General features: G+C 34.8%; 2 protein-coding genes across 3 annotated transcripts; both read right to left on the reverse strand.

The window, feature by feature from the left end:
- Nucleotides 1-1,366: 1,366 nt before the first annotated feature.
- Nucleotides 1,367-7,409, reverse strand: LOC114321377 (protein CURVATURE THYLAKOID 1A, chloroplastic). 2 transcript variants are annotated; one of them, XM_028268549.2, is made up of 5 exons: nt 7,166-7,409; nt 3,142-3,242; nt 2,594-2,701; nt 2,331-2,402; nt 1,367-1,696 (listed from the first exon to the last, which is right to left on the reverse strand). In XM_028268549.2, the coding sequence occupies exons 1-5, from the start codon at nt 7,326-7,328 to the stop codon at nt 1,631-1,633; spliced, it is 510 nt and encodes a 169-aa protein (XP_028124350.2). In that variant the 5' UTR covers nt 7,329-7,409; the 3' UTR covers nt 1,367-1,630. The 2 variants fall into 2 exon arrangements, with proteins under 2 accessions (XP_028124350.2, XP_028124351.2); XM_028268550.2 differs by lacking the exon at nt 2,331-2,402.
- Nucleotides 7,410-8,561: 1,152 nt separating this feature from the next.
- LOC114321375 (uncharacterized) lies at nt 8,562-13,492 on the reverse strand. Its single transcript, XM_028268548.2, has 3 exons — nt 11,199-13,492; nt 10,844-11,035; nt 8,562-9,435 (listed from the first exon to the last, which is right to left on the reverse strand). The coding sequence occupies exons 1-3, from the start codon at nt 13,373-13,375 to the stop codon at nt 8,907-8,909; spliced, it is 2,898 nt and encodes a 965-aa protein (XP_028124349.2). The 5' UTR covers nt 13,376-13,492; the 3' UTR covers nt 8,562-8,906.
- Nucleotides 13,493-17,474: the final 3,982 nt, after the last annotated feature.

Consider the following 17,474-nt stretch of genomic DNA (forward strand, 5'->3'; position numbering starts at 1 on the left):
TATCAAATAGGGTTAGTCCATAGTGCATGCTAGTCAGCTGGAGCATTTAGAGACGGCTAAAAATGCCAGATATTGCGCCCTACTTCGTGGACGGCACTATTTACACTGATTTTTGTGGTTCTCGTGAAGTCTTCGCCTACCCACCACCAGGTACCCACTTATACAAACTTATCCACGATCCCATCACAGTCATATAAAATTGATTCTCTCGGTTACATTTGTTCAATTAATTATTTATTTAAGTACAACCTTAAATGGAAAGCCAAATTATGATCCTTGACTTGAGAAATTTGAGCATTAACTCCTTTGGTATTGTGCTGAGTAACATTGCTAGTTTTTGTTTTTAAGGATCAATAAGTGTTATTAATTAGATTTATTTATTTATAAATTTTATTGATAAATTTATTACTGTAAATTTATTCATAAAAATAAAAGAAATTGATAAATTTATCAATAGAACTTAATGGTTAATAAATTTTAAAAGTAAGACCTATTAGTAAAAGAAAAATTATTATATTAATCTTTCTTGAGATTTATATATATAGTAACTTATACTAATTTAACAATATATATCACATTCCCTACATATTTGAATTCACATAACATTCATCTCTTTGTTCATCAATAATTTGTTAATATTATTTCTTTTACATGAAGACATATTTGTCCTTTTTTATTCTTACATTTTTACACCATCAGTATTAATTTCAATTCCTTTACCATTACTACAAAAGAAATTAGTATAATTTTGTTAAAATTGTAAAATTTGTTGAATATTTCCTAAAGTTTAGTGGAGATCAATTTAATTTACCCCTTTTTAAGAGTGGAAGGACTGACGAGAAGTGATCACCAAAAAGAGAGAGTGGTTAGATGGGATGGTCAATGGGTGGAAGAAACAAATCAAATTTTGATTTTATTTATTTATTTTATTTTTTGATGAAAACATGCCTTTTATTATACCAAATCGCTTCCAGCATTTGCTCCACCCAAAAAAAAAAAATTTAAAAAAATAAATAAATAAAGAAAAATGATTAGAAACTTTAATGGGAGTGAATCTCACAGTGATGTGATATTTTGACCTTGAATTTATTTATTTTATTTTTTTTATTCTCTGCCACATTATTAGAGCTCAATTAGAACTCTATGCTCCAAAATTAGAGGGATATCATTGCTCAAAAAAAAAAAAAAAATGAGAGAGAGAGTGAGAATAATACAAAAGAAGGAAAGCAAGGTAATGCTCTCCTTAAAATCAGAAAGTACTTGCAAATACCTCAATCAAATACTTCTGTTGTCATCAACCTTATCAGGAGAAGTCATCGGCAAAGGAAACAAAATAAAATAATCATCTTAAAGAGTACCCAGAAAATTAAGATATCTATGAAATTGGATTACAAGAAATGAAATGAGAAGTGATTACATGGTTTCTTGGTATATAAGCATGCAATGGATTTGTTCAATCTGTTGCTAATTATCATTTCAAGAAACAATAAAATAGATTCACATTGAAAGAGAACAAAGATCGCCAATTATACATGAGTCAAGTGTCCCTTTTAGAGGATATGTATCTACTATGATTTGTGATCAATGGCTAAATGTTAAAAACTACACTTGTCCTATTGATACTCACTCTCTATCCACTTCCAGCAATCTTTTTCTTCAAAGCTTCAATTTCATCAGCTAGTTCCTTTCTGCTCGACTGAGAAAAACATGTTCACTTGTCACAATGATATACCTCATGCCAAACATCATTGTGAAATATTTAAGTATCAGAATATCCCATGTCTAAATTTATAACCCATCAAGGTTGCCATACTCACAAGCTCTCTACTAATTTTTACACCATCCAATAGGGTCTGAGCATCAACAGTCTGTCAATCATGGAGCTTAAACTAGATTCAAACATACACATTGCTAAGTCTTTCATATCCCTACTTCTGGGGAGATACTAAGGACTTGTGGGATTCTGGTTTTACATGCCCTCGGCTAGAAACAATCAGAAGTAATAGCCAAGAGAATATAAAAATATCAGCCGAGTAAAAGATGATTTTGCAGGAATTCTATGGAAACTAGTTTGGGGAAAAGGCTACATCTTGAAGTATTTGTAATATCAACTTGGAACAATGAAAATTGTTTCACAATATCTGCAATGTACTGTCCAATTCGTGGACTATCAAATGAAATGAAATAAATTGGGATGCACGTGCTTAATGAAAAGACATCACTTAATTTGAAATATGTAAAACAGGACAATTAACTTTATTCAGATAGATGGCAATCGGATAAAGTAATTTGGACATGAAACATGTTAATTTGTAATGAGTTAGTTTTACCTTAAAGAGAAGGTACCGGTAGACAAACCATCCAGTATATCCAAGCCCAACCAATTCCATGATTTTTGGAAGCTGGTTTTATTTCATAATAGAGTAATAATTTAGAACAGTTTAGTGAAATATCCAGAAAGAAATTTGACTAACAAATAAAATTTTGATTGCAGAGCATGGGAAAAGCATTCATCGTAATTTGCTTCAATTTATTTACCATGAAAAATTTCTTTAATTTAAAATTAAAGGGTGAACTCAATCAAATCACTTACCAAAGGGACTGAGTTGATAGAATCAATAATGACGGAAGACAACCAAATAGCAAATATTGCCCCACCTCCATAGAGAATGAGTGCAGACTTGTTTTCAAGTGCATCCCACTGTCAAATTAAAGAACAGAACAGGATTTGAATGACACAATGTAACCAAATGTTGAAAAAAATGAATATCCAACCAAATGTTGAAAAAAATGAATATCCTCTCTTGAGTCAAATCTGTTTGCTAATTTCTCAAAGAACACAGTTTAATAAAATTAACAGGCCATGAATTGATCAAGGGGTGAACATTGAACCCATGATTTTTCTCCGGACATCAATCAAGAACAAAAACTGGAGTATTTATGGGTCTACATTTTTAAAGAAATAAAAGCAGTGTTCCATTGTACCATGACATGGGTAATGTGATAGGAGATCAGGTAACTGTGAAGAGTGGAACAAGTCGTCTCTCACCAGTGATAACTATCAAACATCCCAGAAATATGAACTCTGATATGACACACCATGGTTTATACAAACAGATTATGGAAGGAATGGGAAGCTACCTTTTCCTTCAAGTCCAAGAACACCTCTCCCACTTCACCAGAACCAGATGTCTCCTCTGAGGAGGATGCTTTAATCTGGAACAGAGCCAACCTGTTGGAAGCTGTTTCAGAGGAAAATTAACTTGTGCAAACAATTTTCAACAGCCGACATTCCAAGACAATTGTGGAGTTCCATAATCAAAACAGTTAAAAATCGCATGAACAATAAAGTTTCCTGTCACAGTAAGAGATTTAACATCCAGAGTCATCCTATTAACATGGGCTTATGCGTCCTATCTAGGAAATGGAACCACATCAATAGTTCATTTGATTTTTGGTCAGTCAGCAAAGCAAGAAAATAGACCAGTGCAGAAAGTTTGCATTGAAAATCTGGCTGTTAAAAATTGGATTTCAACTTTACTGATAAACATAAGAGTTGAGACTAAGCAGAAGCAACAGCACAAAAGGCCACAGACAAGCAGATAACCAACTACATTCATACACTGATGCCCAAACATATTTAATTTAAGGAGAAAAAAAAGCATAATTATATTTCAGTTCAAGCATCAGTGCACTTTTAGCCTTCATTAGACAGCTTGATTTTTATTCTTGTTTGTATTATTCTAGTCTTCAAACTTGATTGGCACTGCTCAAATATATAAATTTTAAGAGTCAATTAATAAGCTTATGCCATAAATGAAAAACCTACCATCCTATTCATTGAAGACCAAAGATAAATAATTTTGTGGTGTTTGAGAGAGGAAGACTGGAACATGTGGCATAATTAAATCAGTCTCCCAAACTTTAATGACAAAAAGGTGAATTGGTATTGATGGAGGCCACTAGGTGCAAAATTCACATCTCTTAGCATATCCCTAAAAAATCACATGCCCAAGGTTCCCAAGGTTTCTATAAAATTGGAGGCATCTAAAGCCAACACACAATCAATAAAAGTAAAAAATACCCTGACATGTTTTGAAGTTTAGACATGGCTTATAAAAGGCAGGAAGAGCATTATATGATTCGACTTTCCATGCTCAAATAGATTCAGATAAGGACTTCATAGACAAGAGCAACTAACATTTAAGTTAGGCTACAAGACTGGTGCTCATAATTCATGAACTGCACTTGAGCCTTAGCTCCACTGCGTTCATCTAGGATGTGTTTCTTAAGACATGAACCTGATGAATTGTGGGGCTGCTGCAGCCTGCCGACATTTATCAAGATTGGCATTAATTGGGTTAGGCATCCACATTGTAAACTGCAGTTCCATAAGCCTCCTCTTTTGTTTTATTTTTTTGTTTTTTAATTTTAAATTTCATGTTTGTTTGTGGTAAAAGCTCTTGAAAATATCATTATGACATCGGTTCAGTTTTGCAAAGACTGAAAGCTGTGAAGAATTTGCACTTGTTGCCAGGGGTGGAACTCGGATTTCGACATGGGAAGGACCAAATTAAGAGAAAAATATTTTCACGAACTAATAAAATGTTTATATTTCCAACAAAATATGAACATGTTTTATAAGTTCAATCAAGTGAAACATATTAAGATTATAGATTAATTTACTTCATAAAAAGTGAAAAATAATCAACTTTAACAAAAGATGAATAAAAGAAGTTTAATTTCGCTTTTTAGCTTGATCACATATCAAAGTGCAATTCAACGCTCTTTCAAATCTCAAAAATCATTTAAGATTGATTCAAAGATAAATTTCATTACAATTTTTCTTTCAATGTACAAAATCGACTAAGAGTTGAGACGGATGATATTAATGTTCAAAACCACATAGTCAAGACAGCTAAATTTCATTAAACTTCCCATTATGTGCCTCACAAAATGATAGTACCGTGATAAGTGAAGCATCCCATCCATCATCTTACAATTTTTAAAAATGATCTTTAGTTGATGAAACAAGACAAATGACATTTAAAATGCCTTGAATTTTCTGACATTTAAATCGACCGGATGGGAGGTAAAAAACTGTGTAAAAAGAAAGATGAGGCGGAGTTAGATTTTCTTTGTGTGTATGTTGCTCAAATAATATGACTATGATAATCACATTATTTTACCATATTTTATATACCATGTGATGTGTCACCACTATATTTTTTTTATCTGATGTGTCACCACTACATCGGTAACAGATTTAAGTGGTGGGACCCGTTAAATTAATGAAATGATAACATAGATGGTATACAAAATGTGATAAAATAATACAGTCATCATAACATTATTGGTTCGTAAAAATGGAACCAAAAAATGATCGAGGCTTTTTATCTTTGATAAACTAAAAGATTAGAGCAATCACGCGAGCCTAGCTGCTGAATCCTCCTTTTGGTTATTTCAGGAAGGCTCAAGACTAATAATTAGCTCCAACATACTTGATAACGCCTCGCCGATTTAATTTTCTGCTACTGTAGCTCACTTTTTTTAATTATTTTATTCTTCTTCATTTCTGTATTCATCTATGACAATAGTTTTGAGGAAAATTATTAAATAGTTTAGAAGACCATCTAGCATTGTTTATGTGGTGCTCTTACCAAATGAGCAATGACAAAACACATCATGTAAGTTACTTTTTGCCTCTCAACAATTTAACAAAGGTGGATCAAATCCTCTCATCCATAAAATTTTTTGCTATGCTTTTAGTTGGGAGCATCATGTTAATAATACTACATGATATTCTAGGACTGTTAAACATATGATAATTTTTTTAAAAAAATAAAATAACTGTTAAGAAATATGACTGTTGAACAAATATGATTGTCAAGAAAATATAACATTGTAATATTTGAAAAAATAAATAAATAAAGAAAAATAAAAATATTTGAAACAAAGATAGCCAGAATAGAGAGAGTTGTTGGTGTGTATACTGAAAAATGACTAGCTAAAGTAGCTTTTTGAGCTAGCATTGTTGGAGGCCACTTTAAGGAACTCTATTTTTTACATATATATATATATATATATGGTTATGCGAGCCCCTCAATAGTTCCGCACCGACCTTGCTTGGCCAAAGAGCAATTGTAAATAGCTCTTATGTTTAGACACTATAAGGAATCTTTCGATAGGCAAGAAAAAAAGGATATGATGAACAGGTTTCTGGCTAGTTAGTGATGGTCATGACTCATGATGATTTCCTATTGCTGGCTAGCTCAAGTTGTTTACTGTAAGTCAAAATGGAGCATACGCCATGGCATTAGGCTAGTTCATTCATGCAAAGACAATGAGAGAGAGAGAGAGAGAGAGAGAGAGAGAAGTTTCTCCATGTTATCAAAAGAAAGAACAAGACTAACTTTTAGAAGTTCATGAGTCCTATTTCTATGGCAGTTGGAGCTGAAATCTTTAGGTAGCGCCTCTATGTTTGGTTGGAGGATTTGATGAAGGAAATGGAAAGGGATTGGAAAATAAAATGGAAAGGAAAAAGAATTGATAGAATTCCAGAATTCCAATTCCAAGCTATGTTTGGTTGAGTTGGAAAATAGAGGAAGAAAAGAGCCTAACTGAACCAAAAGACAAAGTGGGATTCACTCTCACTTTCTTTTCCCTCCTCCCTTGCGTTTTCCATTATAATCAAACAAACAAAAAGTAATGGTCCAACCAAACACAACCTAATTCAAGATTTTATAAAAGAGGAACTCATTTCAGGGTGCTTTCAGGATCAATTTAATCACATGCATTATCGAAAAAATTTAGTTGAAGAAAAGTTCAATAAAACGAATTGAGGGAAAAATATATATATATATATATATATATATATATATATATATATATATGAGGAGACATCCAGAAAACCTATTTAGCTCAAAAGCTATGGTTGAAATGCAGAAAATTTTGAATTGTTGACATAGATTTCTCTCTCAATAGCTTGAATTGGAATTCCAGGTCTATCATTCACAATTCTTCCCAATGATTTGAAGTTGCAATTAACTTATTCAAGACTTAGAATTTGCGAAAGCAATGCATAGAAAACGCAGTGTATATATAGAAATTGTGTGTTGGACGTTGTGAATTGCCGTTTGATAGGGAGGGAAAGAGCTTGTAATACCTGAGAAGTGGATAAAGGAAGCTGAGGCTGAGGCTGAGGCTGAGGCTGAGGTAGACAAAGGAGGAGGAAGAGAGCGAGAAGAAAAACAAGGGAAAGCAGGGCGGTGTGAGTGTAAGGACTTGCTGGTAGTAGAGAGCCGACGCACTGACACTGCTTCTGCCATAGAACAAGCCCCTCCTCCTGCTCCTCCTGCTGCATACGCTGTTTACAATATGTGAAAGATTTATATTAAAATTTTTATATTTTTTAATATTTGGTCTTACTGAACAACCAATAAGCAATTCTAAATAAAGCCGTCAAATAAAATCTATAAGTTAAGATTTCATTTGGATGCTAAACGTTTTACATTTTGGAATATGAGCTGACAATTTTGTAGATCCAATTTCACTTCATTCTGGACCATTAGAGGAGTTGTTGGCCAGATTCAATCTGTTCTTTGAGTCTATTGCGTTCCAAGTTGTAAAATCATTTTACTAAGAAGTTATTTATCTCAAGGAAATAATTTACTTAATTTGCGGAGATTATAAGAAATTATTTAGTTCTCTTGCAATAATGTTCTATTCCAATACAATACAAAAGTAAATTTTTATAGTTTGAAAAATGCTACGTCCCTCCTTATACAGTAGAGAAAAGTAGGGTAGACACTACTCCTATTAAGTTAAGGCCTGTATAAGCTCCAGCAATCAAACTAAAGTGCTAACGCGTCTTATCTTATTAGTAAAGCAACCTTTCACCGTTATTGAGGAGATATAAAACAATCAACCTTACTAATAAAGCGGCAACAAGCACCTTATTTCTCAAAGTCAACTTTCTCGCTTCTTGCTTTAGAAAGATTGTAGCTAGCGCGCTTTACTAATAAGATAGAAAGGGCTTACGGTGTCACACACATCTACTCAGAATTTTTTGAATAGTATGTTTGTATTGTAGAAATTGAATTGATGTAGTGTAGGTCCAAGTATAAAATAAATTAAAATCATAAATTGATATTTTTAGATAAAATTCGGATAATAATTTTAGGACCGTAGTATTACTATTATAGTTTAGATTAATGATTATCAATTTGAAACACCTCTTGGACTTGCTTTAGCAACCCTCAATAATTTATTAGAAATTACCATTCACACTACTAGGATAATTGCAAGCCACAAAAATGTGGCAGATTGAGAAACTAGTTAACAAGACCTGAATTTTTTATTTAGCGGAGAATAACTCATATTGCACAAACTACATGAAATTATGTGCTCATTGCCTAATGTATGACGTGACTAGCACATTGATGATACCACATGAGTAAAGTTAACTTTGCTTTGAATTACAAAATGATAACCATTTGTTCAAGGAAGCAAGTTGACAATATATTATTGATAGCTCATGAACTAAGATCAAGAGAGCAAACTGAGGAAAGAATCTAATATATCTCTTATTAAAACAATATTTTGAAGTACACGGAACCATATAAGCCTAGTGATACAACATTTGGAGTTATGAAAAGTTAAAAATGTTAATATTTAATACCATTTTACAGTGGCATTCCATCTAAATACAGAATGGATCAAGAAGTAAACTCTAATGCATAAGATCAGCTAGTCTTAATGTATGCCTGTCATATTACATTGGCACAAGCATGAAAGCTAATTGTTATTACATGTAAATTTATGGGAAAAAAAACAAATATGTATGCAATTCCCTATCCAGGCAAATCAGCAATGTTGCTGTGGAGTATGGACCTAGCTAGCTAGCATCACCAATCATCTTGAAACAATGCCTTAGAAACAGAACCAGAGGGGTTACTCTCATTATGTTTCTTCCCCATCATTGGGGTCTCACAGACTATATCATGGTTTCCCCTGTGTCGTTCCTTCCTCTTTGATTGCTTCTGCAGAGACTCAGATTTCGCTCTCATTGCCTTGGGCTGCTTCGGGGCCCAAACCCTCTGCAAATCTGGCACCCAAGTTCTGAAAGAAACAAACCTGCGAGCCCTTTCTCTCATCTCCTGAGCCTCACTTAACTTACGGGCATGATCCTCTCTCTTAACATTGCAGGGACTGTCCATGTCATGTTCCAGTGGTTGGGAAGACTCATCTTCTGCTGAGATTGATTCATGAATTCTAGTAGTTTTAGCTGTTACATACCTGTCTTTATCTCTCCACGAGTGATTGCTATCCTCACTGTTGAGTAGCAGAATCAAGGATTCATTCTCATCAACATATGGCAACAGATCCATTTGTGCATAGATTTTATTTACCACATTTCCAAGAACATGATGATACCTGAAAATTTATGCATTCAAACATCATTTAATATGACTGGTTCTAACTTCAGGTAATAATGCGATGCTCATACTGTTGCACAATTAAAATATAAAAGAATAAATAAATGAAGCTCCTCTTCATTCTGAAATAACTAGAATGAATAGAGACTAAATTTTGGCTGTAACTGCTCATATACAATCATAACAATGACATTGAATATCTCTAGGACTGTAACATCAGTGTGCTTTAGCAAGTATTGGCAGCATATGAAGTGAATGAAATATGAATAACCAGCCCATATGCAGAAGCAGCAGCTAGTAGAACCAGATGCATCCAGAGTGCTTTTGAATTGAAAACTACAAATTTGTTTTAAACACTATGCTTTCAGTAACAAAATTGCATGGATTACAGTCAGTTTGGGTTTCTAGAACCATTTCTCATGTGAAACAGAAATATTTTTATCATTTCCTCATTGACTAGCTCTTTATCAGAGCCACTTCTACATCCAAGTTCCACAAGATCCACATAAGAAAAAAAAAAATAGTTAGCTCTTTATACAACTCATTTAACATGCGGATCATTTAGCTCTTCATCAGATCTTTGGTTAGCTCTTTCTCAGACCCATTGCTCTGGCTCATGTGAAACTTGGGTGCAGAAATGGGTCTGACAAAGAGCCAATCAAAGATACTGTGACACAGAAATGGAGAAATAAAGAGCTGAGCAGCAGACCGGCTGAAACATAAATATACCAGCTGAAGCTGAGCAATGAACAGAAACTTGGGTGTAGAAATGGGTCTGATAAAGTTCGTTTCTGTTACTGTTGTTACATAGACAACATAATTTTATTGATAAATGCTAGAGACCCACAATTTTAGACCCACAATAATGTGTCAAGGGAGTTGGGCACTATATGGTTGAGTGTGTGACAAATCAAAAGTTGACACCTATCATGCCACATCATTATGAGTCAAATTAGCGGAACTTTTTTAGGAGGTCTCAAACATTTTAGACTTATTTTGAAATTGCCCTCACTAACTCTTAATGTGAAACTAATTGTAATCAATAGATCAAGTTTCTACATTAGATCAAGTTTCTACATTCAGAATGCATGTATTTCTCTATATCTATGTTTGAAAGCATTATGTCAAGTTTCTACGCTTACATATGTGTAAAACACATACATATGTGCTTGTGTGATTGGTCTGTCTTCGAAAAAGAATGAAATCTCCAAGTGAAGGTATTAATATCAAACTGATTTTAACAAAACAAAATGAGAAAGAGATGCTAATATATGCTTGCAAACCAATGTGTCCCTACAGAAGTAACAAAATGAAAAAGAGATGCTAATATATACTTTATCTGAAAACAGCTATAAAATATGGTAGTATAATTCTAACAGAGACTATGGTGCTTTTTCACTTTATACCTCATTTTGATGGTTTTTTCGACATAATCATAAAGGCTCAAATGGCCGTGAAAGCCTCCTTCCACAAGGTACTGAATGATTTCTAAGAGCAAGCAAATCTGCTTCACAAGCTTGCGTTTTGTAGAAGCTTCAACATTCTCTGCAACCTCTGACCGGAGTATCTCCATACGAAGCAAAATCTGCAATTCATGTCTTGCACTAATTAAGGAAAATGCCACAGCAAATGGAGCTAAATTGTTACCTCCAGAGAACTTAGTTTCTTAACAAAGGCACCAATGCATGATAAATAGATATAAAAATTAATATAGTATTAAGATAAATATATATATATACATAAAAAAGATTTTAAGGATACTCTCTAACTATAATTTCCGAAACAAAACTGGTAGATCCTGGATCAGATGCTGTAAGGGCTGGATCATTATCCTTGTGCTTCTCCTTCAATTCCTTGGGCTCCTTTAGCAGAAGTTTTATTAGATTTCCAGCAACTATCTTGCCAGAAGAACCATCTGATTTTACCAATGGGGTTTGACTCTCCATGCTATTATCTGATTCATTCCTCTGGTATAACCAATAAATGGACAAGTTCACAATTCTCTCTGCCAAGATCTGCAAGTCCACTCCTTTGGATTCAAGACCATCTTGAATCTTCTTAGGAAGATTACCGAAAAAGGCTTCCAAAGTTTCTGAACAAGAAACTAAAGAAGATCCCTCCTGTATTTTAGAAGGTCCAGTTGGAAAATATGAAGGGATTGGTTGTTTGCTTTCTTGGTCTGTTCCAACTAGTCTTTCACCTATCTCTCTTTCAATATGTTGACATGACTTGGATTCATCAGGTACGGTTAAGCAACCATAGCCAGACTTCTTCATCTGTTTCATCCAGCACTTCAAAAACTTCAACTTCTTTGATTTACTAAATCTTCTGGCAAAGTAAGCCTCCTCCAGCTCCAATTCAAAGAATTCAAATGCTGCCTTACAGAAGGAGATCCAGGTGAGGTCCTGGTACACATATTTTTTGTTCTTTCTTCTATTTTGATCACTTAGCGGGACATTATTTTTTGATGTCAAAGCTACTGATCCACGAAATTCAGGTTCCATCACATGCCAATCATCCATAATAGAGAGAATAGCCAAATGAGCTGTAAAAGGCTTGAGCATACCCAAGAATGAATCCCCATTTCCTTTTGAAAGAGACACCAAAGCTGTGTAACCTTTCCTACAGAGAAAACTTAACAGAATTTGCCATATAGGTATGGTTTTACTATCAATGAACTGACCCGTTTCACTCGATAGTACTTCAAGAACCCTATCAGCAAAGAAACTGCTACAACATTTCTTTCTACTTTTCCCTAATTCTCCTGAGTGTCCTCGTATTAAAATGAGATTAGACAAGCAGCCCTCACTTCTCACATTCTCATTACATTTCTGAACAGATTTAATATGAAGATTTGTAATTCCATCACCAAAATGATGCCAAAATCCTTTATCTTGTTCAAGTGATTCACTTTCCGAGTTTCTAAATTCAAGGGTATGCATAATATCAGCAGGCATAAGTCTGGGTAGCTCCTTGAAATTGAGCAATTCAAGATCAGAGCACTTGCATTCTAAAGGCTTTCCACTCACATCCGAGATCTCAAGAGTCAGCTGTGCATGAATAGGTTTACAAAAATCAGTAAAATGGAGACAATTGAATGAAGTTCCAATCATTGGATAAATCAATCCAAATGGAATAAGAGCAGAACCCAAAATGATCGAGTCAGTAGAACAAAATCCCCAACCTAAATTCCTAATCCCATTCTCGAGAAAATTCTTAAATCCAAATTGCAACACAGATTCATCAATCTCCGCATTTTCTTCATTACACTCCACATCAAACTTAACATCAATCCAACTACAGTGAATATCTCTGTTAGCGTACGCATCATTCACAGCACCAAAAAAATCATGAAAATTCTTACAGAATGAATCTACATCACTCAACAATTCATTATCCATACCCACATTCATAAATTCAGATAAACATTTCAACGATCTACCAATCGGCGACAGCAAGAGAACCAAATTGGATCGAACAGAGGGAAAATTGTTCAACCTACCTGAAAGATTTTCACTTTGTGCATCCCAGGCATAATCGTGCGCGACCTGAAGCAAAGAACCGGCCACATGCGAGGCACGAGGAGGTGAAATCGCCAATTCAGTAGAAATTGGGGAGTTAGAGAGAGAAATGAGGGTTTTGGAGAGAGAATCGAGTGTTTGAGAAGGGCGGCTGAAGGAGAGATGGATGGTGGAGGGTTTGTGGAGGAGGCGGTGGAGGGAGGAGGAGGAGAGGAGAGGGGAGAGAGAGGAGAAGAAGAGCTTGAAGGCGAAGAGAGAGGAAGAGAGAGAAGGGAAGAGAAGGAGGGTTTGGGAAGCGGTGAGGATGCAGGAGAGATATGGGTTAGGGTTTTGGAGGTGAAGTAGTGGGTAGAGATCTATGAGAAGGACTATGCGCTCTGTTCGAGAGTAGTTGTAGTAGTCTATGGTTTCTGCCATTGAAGAGGAGATCTGGGATTTTCAACTGTTAGGTTTGAAATCTGGCAGCAGATTGAATAGAAAGGAGGAGGGTGGTAGAGAGAGAATGGGATCAATCAGAGTTGAGAGAGAGAGACAGAGAGAGAGAAAAGAGTTTGAATGATGTTGTTTGGCGGGAAAGCATAGAATTGCGCGCCGGCCAGCACGTGATAAAAAAAATTAAGGTAAATTACATTGGCACCCCTTGAGGTTTAATCTAATTACTACTCATTTCCTGATGTTTTGAAAACGACAATGCTACGTAGCTCAAATTTTGTGGTTCAAAAGTGGCTCAAATGGCCAAAACGACGTCGTTTTGAGTAAAGAACAACATAAAAATGGCCAAAACGACGTCGTTTTGGCCATTTGAGCCACAAAATTTGAGTTATGAGACATTTTCCTTTTGAAAATTATATTTTCATTCCTGTGATTAATAGTTTCATTTCACAAACCCTTGCTTATATAAAAGGTTGTCCTAGTAGAAAAATAGAGGAATTTACATTAAAAAAAAAAAGTAAAGGAAATGCAAAAAAAAAAAAAATGATAAAGTAAAGCAAAGCAAAAAAAGAGAGAATGTATGAGTTCAATGTATTCATTCGGTCTAAATAATTGCAATGACGGGGGGTTAGTGTAATTTCTCAAACGTCAGAGGGTGATATGTATTAAATTCAAACCTCAAGGGGTGTAAGTGTACTTTACCCAAAAAATTAAAATAAAAATAAATAAAATAATGCTAGGGATCAAAAGTTCATGGGTTAGATTAGAAGATTTTGGAAGGAATTTAGAAAGAGAAAGAGAAAATGTGTGTGAAATTAGATAAAATATAAATATATTTTATTTATATTTTACCTACTTTTTTCGTTTCACTTTTTAAATTCCTCCTCAAATCTCTCAATTAAACAAGCAAAATTTTTATCAAATATTTTACATAGATATGGGATTCGCATGAAACTTATAGGGTGTGAGTCACACATCTATTTGGACACATTTAGTAAAAATTTTAATAAAACTTTTAAAATCATTAACATTTTTCCCAAAAAAAGAAAGAATTTGGAAGACTTTAGAAATGGAAATTTGAAAAGATACTAAAAAATGAAAATCAATCAAAATTAAACACACGACTTTTCATAATAAATAAAAAATAAATAAATAAATAAATTATATTGGCTTGTTTGGGAATAGCTGCTTATTTGATTTTTTTTGTCACAATATCATTTTATTTTTATATATATCTTTCTGTAAAAAATTAAAAAGTCACTAATAAATAAACCAACCTTAAGACCATCTCCAATTGTTCACCAAATCTATCATCAAATTCAAATTTGATGAAAAAGATGTGTTTTCTGTACTCCAACGGTTGCACCAAAACAGTATCATATTGAGAAAACATCAAACGTTTTCACCAAACTGAGGATGACTTGCCCCTTTCAGCACTTTACTGTGCATAGCCGTTGAGTTGGACCCACCGAACGACCCGTCGGATGTCCAGTTGGATGTTCCCCCATATGACCACTTTAAAGCAAAAATTTGTGAAAATTTACATTGACAGGTCGACCCACAAGGCGACTACTGTGCATTATTTATTATTATTACTTTTATCTTTTCATCTTTGAATTGGAAAGCTTTTTTTTTTAATCGCCAAAAAAAGAGAAAAATATAAAAATAAATACATACAATAAAGACAAATAAAGAAACTCAAGCTCAGATAAATTCCCAAAAGCAGGTGAAATTGATCTATGGAGGTTATTATAAAAGGCTCAAGTGCTTTCATAAACTCACTCATGACTTCCAAAATGCTTCCATCAATGTCTCTCTTCTCTCTGCTACTAATTAGAAGTGTAAAAATGGCCCGTGGGCAGCCCGAAACTCGCCCGCGGGCCAGACTGGCCCGACCCGTTTAGACCTGGGCCCAAGCCCAGCCCGAGGCCTTCGGCCTGGGCTTGGACCATCGTTTTAAAGCCAGGCCCGGCCCGTGGCCCAACCCATCGGCCCGCGCGCGAGGCCCAATGTTATTTTTAATGAAAAATAATAAAATTTTGGTGAAAAAATCAAAAAAAAAATGTTTAGGCTCACCCAAAGACCGAGCCTAGGCCCAGGCCCAGCGACTCGGCCCACTGGCCCGTCCAAAGCCCGAATATCCCTAGGACTGGGCTTGGGCCTGGGCCTAGTTTTTTGGACCGTGGACCGGGCCAACCCAACTTGATTTTTTGCCAGAGCCCGCAAGGCCCAATATGGGCTCGACCCTGCCCGAGCCCGAATGGTCCGGACGGGGCCAAAATTACACCCCTACTACTAATACACCCTCTGTTTGGTTCCTTAGAAAATTCAATTGAAAACAGAAAGAAAATTGTTAACTTTTGTATTTCTGTGTCGTTTCCCTTTCATATCTCATTCGCATTTTTTTCATAGCGAAATAGATAATAAAGATTTAGTGTTCCATAAGATTAAGATTTGGATTTGGATTTGGATTTTCTCTCTCTGTCTCGCACTGAAGAAAATTCAAGAAGATCAAGACGAGGACTGTGAATCAGTGGATTAATTCCCATTGGAGAAGCCTTTTTCTAATGTGGGTATTCCAATAGTTTTTTATTTCATGCTCAGTCTTTCTGAGCAAACAAACAACAATGGCAGAACACAACAATGGGAAAAAATTTAATTTTGCGCTTGGCGGTCGACCCCCCGAACGTTTGTGGTTTGATGAAAGCACCGTTGGAGCGTTTGATATCAAATAAAGAAATTGGTCATATTTTTACTCAGATTTGATGAAATGTTTGGTGAACCGTTGAAGATGCTCTAAACCAATCCAATCAAATACCACTACAAAAATTTCAATTTTTTGCGACGGCAAAATGTCGTCGCTGATACTCCTAATGTTGTCTCAAAAAACTTTTAGCGACGGTAAAGGGGGGTCACAACAAAGGACGTTGCTAAAATGTTTTAACGATGGCAAGATGCCGTCGCCTTTTTTTTTGCGACGGAAAATATTGCTTTTTGCGACGGCATGTTACTGTCACTTATGCTATGTAAAAAATTTAGACCTTTTGTGACGGCAATGTTGTGCCGTCGCTAAAATTTGTATTTGAGATGGCAAAAAAGATGCCGTCACCAAAAAGGTTTTTGTGTTGCAACGGCATGACCCCTGTCACCAATATCTTTTGCGATGGCATTGCCTATGTCGCCAAAAAAATACAGTTTTAACTGTAATGTTTTTTGAGATGGTGTGGTGCCGTTGCAAAAAAATAAATAAAAAATAAATAAATAAAAATTGTTGTAAAATTATTAAATATATTCAAATTACCTGTATTAAATGGAAAAAAAATATTGAAAAAAAACCCAATAATTGCATAAATAATACAAAAATTCCTATATAGAAATAACAATCTCTCCATAATAAAAATATTCTTGTATTCATAACTACACATCAACAAAATTACCCCATTATATAATGTTGCATAATACATATATAATGTTTAAATACATAATGTTGTTCACAATTCAAAATAACATAAACCTAAAACAAAAGTTTTCCTCATCATTCCCCGTGGATAACAAAAACAAAAGTTAGTCGCATTCTTCATAGGCATGCATTCCACAAGAAGCAAACTCCTACACGAGAAATATCTGAAAACAAAAAACAAAAATAATTAATAACAATATAATTATGTGTTAATATGTTAATTACAAAAAAACATAAAAATCTAACTACTATACAATTACAAAGATAATTAAGTAAATAATTTTACCTAGACTAAAGTCTGGTTCTAACTCCTAAACCAAGAACCCGATTTGAGTCCCGTCTTCTCCCACAAGTCTCTCGTGCCAAGGCGGTCGTGTGTGCCAAGTTTTGTGCTAATCCAACGTCGTTTGGTGATTTTGGGGCGTCAACACGTCGAATTCTAAGTTTTTTAATAAACTAGTTTGTCTAGACCGAAATCCAGCTCTAACTCCCAAATTGGGAACCCGATTCAAGTCTCGTCTTCTTCCATAAGTCTCTCATGCCTAGACGGTCGTGTGTGCAAAGTTTCGTGCTAATCTGATGCCGTTTGGTGATTTTGGAGCATCAACACCTCGAATGCTAAGT

Source organism: Camellia sinensis, chromosome 1, assembly GCF_055761805.1.
Source record: "Camellia sinensis isolate YWXY chromosome 1, ASM5576180v1, whole genome shotgun sequence".
Lineage (NCBI taxonomy): Eukaryota > Viridiplantae > Streptophyta > Magnoliopsida > Ericales > Theaceae > Camellia > Camellia sinensis.

Excerpts from the sequence above, each read along its gene's own strand:
- LOC114321375 (XM_028268548.2), bottom strand. The coding sequence starts at position 13,375 with ATGGCAGAAACCATAGACTACTACAACTACTCTCGAACAGAGCGCATA. Across the intron at positions 11,036-11,198 it reads TCGGAAATTATAGTTAGAGA|ACATGAATTGCAGATTTTGC; the intron begins GTATCCTTAAAA and ends AATTAGTGCAAG. Across the intron at positions 9,436-10,843 it reads GAAAAAACCATCAAAATGAG|GTATCATCATGTTCTTGGAA; the intron begins GTATAAAGTGAA and ends ATAAATTTTCAG.
- LOC114321377 (XM_028268549.2), bottom strand. The coding sequence starts at position 7,328 with ATGGCAGAAGCAGTGTCAGTGCGTCGGCTCTCTACTACCAGCAAGTCC. Across the intron at positions 3,243-7,165 it reads TTCCTTTATCCACTTCTCAG|CTTCCAACAGGTTGGCTCTG; the intron begins GTATTACAAGCT and ends CCTCTGAAACAG. Across the intron at positions 2,702-3,141 it reads TCTTGGACTTGAAGGAAAAG|TGGGATGCACTTGAAAACAA; the intron begins GTAGCTTCCCAT and ends TTAATTTGACAG.